The 12,125-nt window shown below is 40.5% G+C and overlaps 1 protein-coding gene across 1 annotated transcript in view; it reads left to right on the top strand.

Annotated features, from left to right (window-relative positions):
- ATXN10 (ataxin 10) overlaps window positions 1–12,125 on the top strand; it is a 172,866-nt gene that overhangs the window by 32,312 nt on the left and 128,429 nt on the right. Inside the window, exons 4-5 of the mRNA XM_066255553.1 lie at window positions 5,184–5,280; window positions 10,023–10,181. Of these exons, the coding sequence (XP_066111650.1) occupies window positions 5,184–5,280; window positions 10,023–10,181 (256 nt within the window). The remainder of the gene's footprint in view (window positions 1–5,183; window positions 5,281–10,022; window positions 10,182–12,125) is intronic.

Below are 12,125 nucleotides of genomic sequence, written 5' to 3'. Positions count from 1 at the left end.
TTCTTGAAAAAGTCAGCTAAGGATATTAATGAATCTTATTTAGAATTCAACAATGAAATTTGGATTTAACAATGAAACTTAAAAAAATATTTGTAGTATGTTAGTTCAAAACTAATAACAAGTCTTTTAAAAGGTATTCTGTTTTCTAATAAAGTGTCTGTAGTCTTCTCTATTTGTCCGTGAGAACCTTATTCTTGGTAGAATGTTAGCAGGGTATCTGTGCCAGGTTTTTTGTTAACCACTTTTGAGGTAAGAACTATAATTACATTGTCAAAATAATATTTAGAGTATTATTTTCAGAGAATAATTACAGTGGTGTGACGAATATATTATGCTCATCAAATTTTATGTAAACACAAGCATGAGTTATTTTAATTGAGTTATTGGTGTTATTTTTGGCCAATACTTTTCTAATCTGTAAAAATAATGTTGGGATTTTTGAGGGGCTTTGTAACATTTGCAGTATTTACATAAAGATCATTTGATAGCTGTTTGGTAAAAGTAAACTGTCATTTGTACTTGTCTGGAGTTTTCTTTGCTTGTTTCTGGGACGTCTTTAAACCTTTCTCTTCCCAGAATGTGCTCTGATTCAGAGCGCTATTGCCTGATGAGTTGTGGGTTAGTTGGCTTTCAGACCAACTTATGTTGTTGTCTATTTTTATGTGTTAAAGTTGACCAGGTTTGAGTTTTAATAATTCTAAAATACTCCGTAGAAATATAAATGTTACTTAAAACTATGACTTATCTTAAGATTAAAAACGAAGACTTTTATTATAAACATTTTATAATTTCATTGTAGCTTAATTTTATTAAAAGATTTTATTTTATTGATTTCAGAGAGAGGAGAGAGAGAGGAGAGAGAGAGAGAGAAGGGGTGGGGGAGCGGAAAGCATCGACTCCTAGTAGTTGCCTCCTGTATGTGCCTTGACCGGCAAGCCTGGGGTTTCAAACTGGCGACCTCAACATTCCATGTTGACTCTATCCACTGCGCCACCACGGGTCAGGCAGTAATTTTTAATAAAAAATTCAGAAAAGTAAGAAGAAAAATGATCATCATTATTTATGGAGGCAACATTAGATACATACTTAACTTGTTTTTGTAGTCACTTTTCAGTATTTGTATTTATGAGTATGTTTTGTATCCTGTGCTTTAGTTTTATATTACAATATTAACTTAATTCAGTTTTGAGGTTCTTGGCACATTTTCTTTGCATACTTTTTAAATTTCAGCGTTTTGATTTTTGGCCACAGTTTTGCAGTCCGTCTTTGAACCACCAGTTGTTGGTTATGATAAATAAATAGCATGGCACACTTACACACCTTATCCTTTTAATTATTACAACTGCTCTGCCTTTGAGGTTTCGGAATTTCGGAACCAGCAGCCTGTCCTGTGCTCAGCCAGGGTGTAGGCGACAGGGTTTGAAGGGAAGGTCCAGATCCTGGGAGAGTCCAAGGTCGGGGCGAGAGCTCTGGGGCTGAGTCCGCAGGCTAGCTTTTCTCTTCTAGCAAAGCAGAGATCTAGAAGATTTAAGGTCTTTAAAGTTCACTTGCCCTTAAAAATGCCCCCAGGTTGATGCCTGGTGGGAATTCCTTTAATGAAACAGAATCTTTCAAATACATTCTCTGGTGGCTTTTGACCTTTGGTGATCAACTTGAATCCTTGTGCCCTGGAAGGGTCACTGCTGTTTTTGCCTCTGTACTCACACCACTTACATGCCTCATGTCCTGAGCAAGTGAGTGAACATTTGAACTTTGATCTACTCTTGTGTAAAGTGGGGAGCAATATTAATACCGCCCTAATAGGTTGTCACAGGCTGCAGGGAAACATCTTTTGTAGGGAGGGACCATGACTCGGAACGTGCTTTGAAGCACTCCTAAGAAGTTTCTGGCTGTTGGACGTGGCTGATTGTCAGCCCTGCAGGAGCTAATCAACAGAGAAGATCTGCAGGAGGTCATTGCGGAAGCCTGGCCAACAGGGCCCAGGAATGGGGATGAAAGCCTGCTCTCCCTGCATCCCCACCGCACCTGCTGCTATTCCTTTTATAAGTCCTTGAAAGGAAAGTGTAGCTCCTTCATTTTCACCATCATCTTTCCTGGTGGTACATGCACTTAAAGTTATACATTTCCCTCTGTGTTTCATTTTAGCTGCATCTTGCAAGTTTTGGTTTGTTGTATTTTTTGTTAACATCTGGTTTGAAATATTTTATTTCCATTATGATTTTTTTTTGTTTCCTGGGTTATTTAGAACCATATCTCTTAGTTTTAAATAGAAGGACTGTTCTAATTATTTTGGGGGTTTATTTCTAGTATAAATGCAATGTGGTTGGTGAACATTATTCATATGTCAGTTCTTTAAAATTTGTCAAGAGTTGTCTTCTCCACTATTATATACTGAAATACTGTTTACAGTATGCCAGATGGTGAGAAGAAGGCTGTGTGTGCTGCAGGTTTTTCTAACTCATTTTTTATTAATGAGTTCATATATAGCTACCAAGTAGAGCTTCTGATATGTGTGAGGCAACACTCATACCATATTGAGTTGTTAACTACAGGGATAAATCTAGAATTGTGATTCTTTATAAGTGTGTAACTTTGGTCAAGTTACTGATAGCCTCTGTGGGTCTTGGTTTCTTGTGCTCTATAATGAGTATAAAAGTACCTGTCTCAATAAGAGGATTCTTATAAGGATTTATACTATAAGCACTCATGGTTTCTATTTAAAGTCTCTCACTATAGGACCAAACATGTTTTAATTTAAACTTTGAAAATCTGACTTTTTAAACCAGGGGTCTCAAACTCGCGGCGCCGAACAATTTTGTGCGGCCCGCAGACTAATCCACGGGCTTACTTAATTTTATCCAAAATATTTTGAACTTCGTGGATTAGTCTGCGGGCCGCACAAAATTGTTCGGCGGGCTGCATGTGGCCCGCGGGCCGCGAGTTTGAGACCCCTGTTTTAAACTGACATTTATCAAGTCCATATTATGTGCTGGTAAAGAGGGTGGCCAGGTGAGCGTTGAATGTGTTCCCTACTGCAGTGGTCCCCAACCCCCGGGCCGCAGACTGGTACCGGTCCATGGCCATTTGGTACCGGTCCACAGAGAAAGAATAAATAACTTACATTATTTCCGTTTTATTTATATTTAAGTCTGAACGGTGTCTTATTTTTAAAAAATGACCAGATTCCCTCTGTTACATTTGTCTAAGACTCACTCTTGACGTTTGTCTTGTAAGTTCGACAATTATATTTAAAAATACCACAGTTTTTACGCCAGTCGCATAATTTTATTTTGTGCATTTATCTGTCCCACCCTAAAGGCTGGTCCGTGAAAATATTTTCTGACATTAAACCTGTCTGTGGCCCAAAAAAGGTTGGGGACGCCCTACTGCATGCTCAGCACTTTTAGTGAGTTCACACTTCATCCTTACAATAGATACTGTTATCCCATTATATGGTAAAGAAATTGGATCTTACTAAGGTTAAGTAACTTGGGCAGGTTCATCCTAAGTTGGGAATTGAACTTAGGTCTTCTTTTTTTTTTTTCTTTCTCTCTTTTTGGTCACTAAATAGTTTTATTTTACTGTTATTTTTTTTAATAGACTTTATTTTTCAGAGCAGTTTTAGGTTCACAGTAGAATGGACAGGAGGTACAGAGATGTCTCATGCGTCTCCTGCCCCCACATCCATGCAACCTTTCCCACTGTCAACATCTGACAGCAAAGCAATTCACTTGTTCCATTTATTCTGACACATCATCATCACCCAGACAGAGTTCAGAGTTTACATCTAGGTTCACTCTTGATGTGCTCATTCTGTGGGGTTGAGCAAATGTGTGATGCTGTGTATCTACCAGTATAGTTTGATAAAGAACAGTTTCACTGCCCTCAAAGCCCCCTTTATTTCACCTGCTCATCCCTCCCTACCCTAATCCTTGACAGTCACTGTTCCTTTTATTGTCTCTATTGTTTTGCCTTTTCCAGACTGTCATAGAGTTGGGATAGCTGCCGTGTGCAGCCTCTTCAGATTGGCATCTTTCAGTCAGTGATGTGCATTTTAAATTTCCTCGTTGTCTTTTCACAGCTTACCACATCATTTCTTTTTAGCTCTGAATACTGTTTCATTGTCTGAATGGACCAAGGTTTGTCCATTCACCTACTTACTGAAAGATATCTTGATTGCCAAGCTTTGGCAATTATGAAAAAAGCTGCTATTAACAGTTGTGTGCAGGTTTTTGTGTGGACATAAATTTTCAGTTCCTTTAGGTAAATACCAAGGATCATGACTGCTGGATTGCATGCTAAGAGGATGATTAGTTTTGTGGAAAAATCGCCACAGTCTGTTCCAGAGCAGCTGCACCGTTTGCATTCTCAGCAACCATGAGTGAGGGTCCTGCTGCTTTTCGTCCTCCCCAGCCTGTAGTGTCATTGGCATTCTAGCTTTTGGCCAGTATTTTGTGGTTTTATTTGGTGAAATAGTCTAAATATATCAACAGGGTTTATTAATAAATCATATTCAAATCTTTTAAATATACTCTTTTTGTCTGCTTATTCTATAAGTTTCTGAGAAAGGTCAGTTATACTAACCTAATTTAACTGTGGATTTTTCTCTTTCCTTTGTACTTTTGTTCATTTTTCTTTTATTTATATATTTGAGGCCATGTTATTAGGTCATTCCAATTTAAAATTGTTACATCTTTCTGGTGAAGTAAGTGTGATTCTGAAATGACTTTTTACAAAAATCTCCAATAATGCTTTTTGCTTTAAGAATTAGCCTTAAGAGTTATTATATCTGGTTTTCAGTGTTCTCTGATGTTCTTTTTAGGCCTAGTTTTAACCATGTGTTTTACCATGTTTTAACTTTAAAAGCTCTAGTTTAAGAGTAACTTGTTAAATATTGGAGTACATATTCCAGTATTTTATGTAATTACAGTTATATTTGTATTTATATTTACAGTCTTTTTAAGAAGTTTGTTAACTTTTGTAGAGTACATTGTTTTGGTAAGGCATTATTCAATAATGATGTCATATACAAAATTTCATTGTGTCTAGAGACCTTTGTAGTTAAAAGAAGTGAACAGAAACTTCCTGCTTAACAATATTGGGACTATTTCTTATTAAGATGTATTCATTGTGTTAAAAATATTTTTTAATCATATGTCTTTTTTACTTGTATAAATTCTCAGCTTTCCGCTGTGGCCTGCAGTTTTTAGGCAACATTGCCTCACGGAATGAAGATTCCCAGGCCATCGTTTGGGTGCATGCGTTCCCAGAACTCTTCCTGTGAGTATATTGATAAGAGTTTTTCTGACTTTGCAAAGATTGTGGTTATGTCATTCCATTTACATGACTTTCATAAACAAAAATGAACCTTTGCTAATAGAAATAAGGACAGTGGTTTTTCTTGGTGGTAGGTTCAGGAAAGGGTGAGGGAGGGCACACGGGAGTCTTCTGGGGTTCCGAGAACGTCTATAGCCTAATCTGGGTGGTGGTTACATACATGTGTACATGTTTAAACATTTATTGATTTTTGATTTGTGCCCTTTGTTGTATGTCAGTTTCACTTTAAGAAAATAAAAGTTTGGGTTAAAATGAGAACTGTTGTTCTTAACGAACACTAATATTTAAGAAAAAAAGCCCTAAAACATTGATGTGTGGGCGATGAATTAATCATTCATGTATTTATTGAGCACTTCCTGCATGCTCGGCACAACACTGTATGTTTCAGTAGATGTGGAGAATTGTCAGTGTGGGTACCTGGGATCTCCTGCTTTGTTAGAGTAGCTCTGTTAGTTTATAAGAAGTTGAGCATTAAGTGAAAAGGTGAGCAAGTGGAGAAGGCAGAACAGGGAAGAGGAAAAGCACTGTCTGGGGACAGAGGCCTGGCTTCTAATCCTGGCTGTGTTGCCACTAAATGGGGTCACTTTGCAAAATAGCAGCTGTTGTTCGAATTCCCTGAGTTGGGCATTTCTGTGTATTTCCCCTTTTCTGTGCACAGTGTACAGGTAAGTGGCGCTGTCCCCACTTGGACAGGATGAACTGACACTTCGTGCTGATAGGTGGCAGAGCTGGAATTTAAATTTAAACCCCCCCCCCCCCCCACACACACACACACACTGCTTTAGGATCCTGAGCCTGTGCTCTTCAAATACCTGCTGCTGAAATTCTTTGCTGCCTTCCCTGGTTGCAAAGGCTATTCTAGGTCATAGTGTGGTATTTGGATCTGATAACTCTCATGTTCCTTTTAGCTCACTGACTATAACTGCCGCTCAGATCTCTGCAGGTAAATAGAGTTGAAGGCATACGTATGTCTGCTATCTTTATAACTAGTTATAATGGAGCTTAGGTGGAAGGAAAGAACTGGAATTCAGGCTACAGAAATAACAATTACTTATTTTTGAGAATTCATTCCTTTAAAACACTCTGGGTGCCAAGTCTGAGCTAGATGTGTGGCATATGGCTAACTTGTCATTAATTATTCCCAAAAAACTCATGCTGAGATGGGGGAGATAGAGGAATCGGTGAGCACATTATAGTGCAGGAGCTGACAACTAGATGAATCCAGGTGTCACAGAAACATAGGAGAGGCCCTTGAATAAGTAGGTTCTCGGAGAAGTCAGGACATTTTACTAGTGCTTTACATATATTACCTCATCCTCGTAGAGGCCCTGTGAGGTAGGCTGAGAAAGTCTCATTATAGTGTTCCATTTTTATATCAGAAAACACTGTAAGAGGCTAGGTGTCTTCACTCTTGGTGTATGTCTGAGGCAGATACCACCAAATTTGAATTCCAGCTTTGGCTGGTACTGTCTTTGTGCCTTTGGGCATACAGTGGTGCCTTGAGATACGAGCAGATTAATATACGAATTTTTTAAGATATGAGCTGCAACTCAGTCCATATTTTTGTTCGAGATCCAAGCGAAATTTCAAGATATGAGTCGTACTTCGGGAAGCTGCCGCTAGTTGGCGCCACATTGGTGCACGGGTCCAGTATCAGGAGCACAACACCAGCATCTCGTTCTTTCTCACATATTACCCACAGAATCAAGTCAAATCGCGTGCGCTGTACTCGTTCTTGCATCATTTTTGCATTTTTTACTAACTTTTTTACTAACTTGTGCTATTATGGGGCCAAAGAAAGTGAGTGTAAAGGACAGTGGTGAGAAGAAGAGAATGATGTCGATAGAGATAAAGCAAGAAATACTAGAAAAACACAAGCGTATTATACGAGTGATTGAACTGGCAAGGCTGTACGACCACAATATATCTACAATTTATACCATCCTTAAACAAACGGATGCCATCAAAAGCGCAAATCCAGCAAAAGTAACTACAGTTCTGTCCGAATTAAGGATAAATATCCATGAAGAAATGGAGAAGCTTCTGCTGGTGTGGGTGAAAGAGAAAGAGCTGGCAGGAGATCCAGTGACGGAGACTGTAATATGTGAAAAGGCACGTATTATTTACGGGGACTTGAAGAAGAAAGAACCATCAACCTCAAAAGAGGCAGCAGAAGATACATTTAAGGCAAGTAACGGCTGGTTTGAAAATTTCAAGAAGAGGTCTGGCATCCACTGGGTGGTGAGGCATGGTGAAGCTGCGAGTGCTGACGTTAAGGCAGCTGAGGAGTACACCGCACGTTTTGCTGCACATATCGCAAAGGAAGGTTACGTACCCCAACAAGTGTTCAACTGTGACGAAACAGGATTGTTTTGGAAAAAAATGCCCCGGAGGACTTTCATCACCACGGAGGAGAAGCTGCCAGGCCATAAACCCATGAAGGACCGTCTGACTCTTGCATTGTGTGCAAATGCTAGCGGTGACTGTAAAGTAAAGCCACTGCTAGTGTATCATTCTGAAAATCCTCGAGCCTTTAAGACTCACAAGATTCTTAAAGAAAAACCGCAGGTTATGTGGTGTGCCAAAGCTAGGGCATGGGTTACATGGCAGTTTTTTATTGAATGGGTAAATCTCGTCTTTGGTCTTAAAGTGAAGAAATATCTTCAAGAAAATAAACTTCCAATGAAAGCATTATTAATCCTTGATAATACTCCAACCCACCCACCTGGTCTTGAAGCTGACATTTGTCAATGAGTTCAAATTCGTGAAAGTCCTCTACCTTTCACCCAACACGACTTTAGTCTTGCAACCTATGGATCAGCAGGTCATTTCCAACTTTAAAAAGCTTTACACAAAGCACTTGTTCCACTGCTGCTTTGAGGTGACTGAGAATACAGTTCCAACCCTTCAAGAGTTTTAGAAAGATCACCACAACATCGTGATATATTTACGCATTATTGACTTGGCATGGCAAGAGGTTTTAAGAAGAACCTTGAACTCGGCATGGAAAAAGTTATGGCCTGATGTTGTTGCAGACAGGGACTTCGAAGGACTCAAACCAGAGACTGAAACTGAGGTAGAAGCGTTGGAGTAGATTGTGTCCCTAGGAAAGTCAATGGCTCTGGAGGTAGATGAGGGTGACGTAAACGAGCTCGTCGAGGAACATGAGGAGGAATTCTCAACTGAGGAGTTGAAGGAGCTGCAGATGATACAACATACTGAGCTTCTGCAAGAGATTAGTAGTGAGGAAGAGGTAGAGTCGGAGGAAGTGATTTCTACAAGTGAAATTAAAGACATGCTGGCAATGTGGGAGAAGCTTTCAAGTTTCATTGAAAAGAAACACCCAGAAAAAGTTTCAACTGGTCGTGCTTCAGCACTTTTTAATGACACTTGTTTGTCACATTTCTGTAACATTTTAAATTTTTTTTTCTTTATTCATTTTTAGAGAGGAGAGAGCGAGGGAGAGAGAGAGAGAGAGACAGAGAGAGAGAAGCGGGGAGGAGCTGGAAGCATCAACTCCCATATGTGCCTTGACCAGGCAAGCCCAGGGTTTCAAACCGGCGACCTCAGCATTTCCAGGTCGATGCGTTATCCACTGCGCCACCACAGGTCAGGCACATTTCTGTAACATTTTAAAAGGAAGGCAGGCGAAAGCAAACCTCTTTGGATAGATTTTCATTCAAAAGTCCTGCAAGTGAAAGTGCCAAAAGTGCAGCCAAAAAGGCAAAAACAGGTGGTGATTAAATGAAAAATATGTAATGTTAAGCTTAGGTTAAGTTTAAAGTTAAGAAAGTACATTTTTTTACAATTAAGTTTTTGTGGTTTTATTTTAAGTAAAGAAAGTGCAGTTTTAGTTTACATTTAGTGTTAAGAAAGTGCAATTTTTAGTTTACGTGTCTACAGTGCCTGCATCCCTTCCTCCCTCCCTCCCTCCCTCCTCCTCTACCATTCACCTCCGTTAGCCACACTCATCTGTCTCCAAGGTAAGAATACAGTACTAAATAACACTTTTTTCTTTTATTTCATATATTTTGTTATGCATTGGTAAAATATACATGTGTGCTTCTTAATTAAAAACATGTCTTTTTTCATAATTTAGGATAGTTTGGGGATGTTTCACAGGGCTGGAACGGATTAAATCTATTTCAGTTATTTTAAATGGGAGAAATTTGTTTGATATACGAGTTGACTGACCTACGAACTCGGTTGCAGATAGAATTAAACTCATATCTCAAGGTACCATTGTATAAAGTCAATACATTCTTTAACTGAGCTATAAATAAGGCTAATACTTTCTCTGGAATACTATTATGAATTTTAAATGAGAAATAAAATTCTGCCATAGAGCATGACTTATAATTAACAATAGCTAAATTGAGACCTTCCTAAGGTCACAGAGATGATGGGTAGATGAACCAGGACTTACATGGGGGCTTTAGACTCCCAATTTTTATTTCTTGCTAATATACCACCTTCCCCTTAAACATTCTGTCCTTCTTAACTATTAATGGATACGTTTGTCTTGTGACTAATTTTATACTTGCTCTTTTTACAGAAAATAATGTACTTATTTCAAAGTGTTGTGATTCTTCATTAAATTCTTAAAAATCCAGTAGGTACTGAATTTAGTCATATTTTATCATGCTGTTAAATCAGGCTAATACTTTCTTTTCTTTATTTGGAAGATCTTGCTTAAATCATCCAGACAAAAAAATTGTTGCCTACTCTTCAATGATTTTGTTCACATCCCTTAACTCTGAAAGAATGAAAGAACTGGAAGAAAACCTCAATATTGCAATTAATGTCATAGAAGCTCACCAGAAACAGCCTGAGTCGGAATGGCCGTGAGTATTTTTTGTGTGTATGTGACAAAAGATAAAGGGACAGATAGGGCCAGACAGGCAGGAAGGGAGAGAGATGAGAAGCATCATTTCTTCAATGCGGCTCCTTAGTCTCTTTAGTTGTTCATTGACTCCTTTCTCATATGTGCCTTGACTGGGGGACTCTAGCAGAGCTAGTGACCCCTTGCTTAAGCCAGTGACTTTGGGCTTCAAGCCAGCAACTGTGGGGTCATTCTGTGATCTCACACTCAAGCCAGTGACCCCACATTCAAGCTGGTGAGCCTTTGCCCAAGCCGATGAGCCCATGTTCTACCCAGCAACCTTGGAGTTTTGAACCTGGGTTCTCTGCGTGCCAGTCTGATGCTCTGTCCACTGCGCCACCGCCTGGTCAGGCCAGGTCAGATTACTTTTCTTAAAGAGATTTTATAATTTGAATTATAATTATTGGACAATAAGTTAAAACAACACATGCAGACAAAATAAGGAACGTTTCTCAGCAGACCCTGGAGGCTTTGTGGGAGAGGAAAAGTGAGGTTTAAGTGGGCCCTTGAAGGATGAGGAGAAGTTTTTTTTGTTTGTTTGTTTTTTTTTTCTTTTCATTTTTTTTTTTCTGAAGCTGGAAACAGGGAGAGACAGTCAGACAGACTCCCGCATGCGCCCGACTGAGATCCACCCGGCACGCCCACCAGGGGCGACGCTCTGCCCACCAGGGGGCGATGCTCTGCCCATCCTGGGCGTCACCATGTTGCGACCAGAGCCACTGTAGCGCCTGGGGCAGAGGCCACAGAGCCATCCCCAGCGCCCGGGGCCATCTTTGCTCCAATGGAGCCTTGGCTGCGGGAGGGGAAGAGAGAGACAGAGAGGAAAGCGCAGCGGAGGGGTGGAGAAGCAAATGGGCACTTCTCCTGTGTGCCCTGGCCGGGAATCGAACCCGGGGAGGAGAAGTTTTTAAGGCCCTGAGGAGGTTGAGGGCACTCCGTATGGGAGGCAACATAGCGTGCAGATATGCAGGTACTTTGGAGTGTGCACGTGGCTTTTGTGGCTGCGCAGATGTTTCACTCAGGATTAGAGGTTGATATGTGTATTGTGGGCATAGCTTGGAGAAAACATTTACTGTCACATCATGTTCGAGGTTAGTTAACACACTTTATGTAATTTCATTCTACTTAAATATAGTGAGACTTGTTTTATGGCCTAACATCTGGTCTGTCCTGGAGAATGTTCCATGTTATTGAGAATAATGTGGATTGTTTTGGGGGGTGGGTTGTATCGATGTCTGTTAGGTCTAGTTCAGGCATCCCCAAATTACGGCCTGCGGGCCACAACAGGCCCCCTGAGGCCATTTATCTGGCCCCCCGCCGCACTTCTGGAAGGGGCACCTCTTTCTTTGGTGCTCAGTGAGAGGAGCACTGTATGTGGCGGCCCTCTAACGGTCTGAGGGACAGTGAACTGGCCCCATGTGTAAAAAGTTTTTGGGACCCTTGGAGTTGGTTTATAGTGTTGTTCAGGCCTTCTCCTTTGCTTCTTTTTTTTTTCTTTAAAATCTATTTTATGTCTGTTTTTCACACAGCGGTCAGTATGTTTAGAACACAGATTGTCTCTGGGAGGGAAGCCTTGATCCGCCAGTAACCCACTTGCACTTCATAGGCGAGGAATGACCTTGCCCAGTTTGGGCTTTATTATTATTATTATTATTTTTAATTCAGTGAGAGGAGGGGAGGTAGACAGACCCCCATATGCACCCCAACCAGGTTTTACCCGGCAAGCCCACTAGGGGACAGTGCTCTGCCCATCTGGGACGTTGCTCAATTGCTCAGCAACTGAGCTCTTCTTAGCACCTAAGATGGAGGCCATGGAGCCATCCTCAGCGCCTGGGGCTAACTCGCTCCCATTGAGCCATGGCTGCAGGGGGAGAAGAGAGAGAGAGAGAGAGAGAGAGAGAGAGAG

Source organism: Saccopteryx bilineata, chromosome 1, assembly GCF_036850765.1.
Source record: "Saccopteryx bilineata isolate mSacBil1 chromosome 1, mSacBil1_pri_phased_curated, whole genome shotgun sequence".
In the NCBI taxonomy this organism is placed as follows: domain Eukaryota; kingdom Metazoa; phylum Chordata; class Mammalia; order Chiroptera; family Emballonuridae; genus Saccopteryx; species Saccopteryx bilineata.
This window is presented reverse-complemented; position numbering and strand designations above follow the sequence as displayed.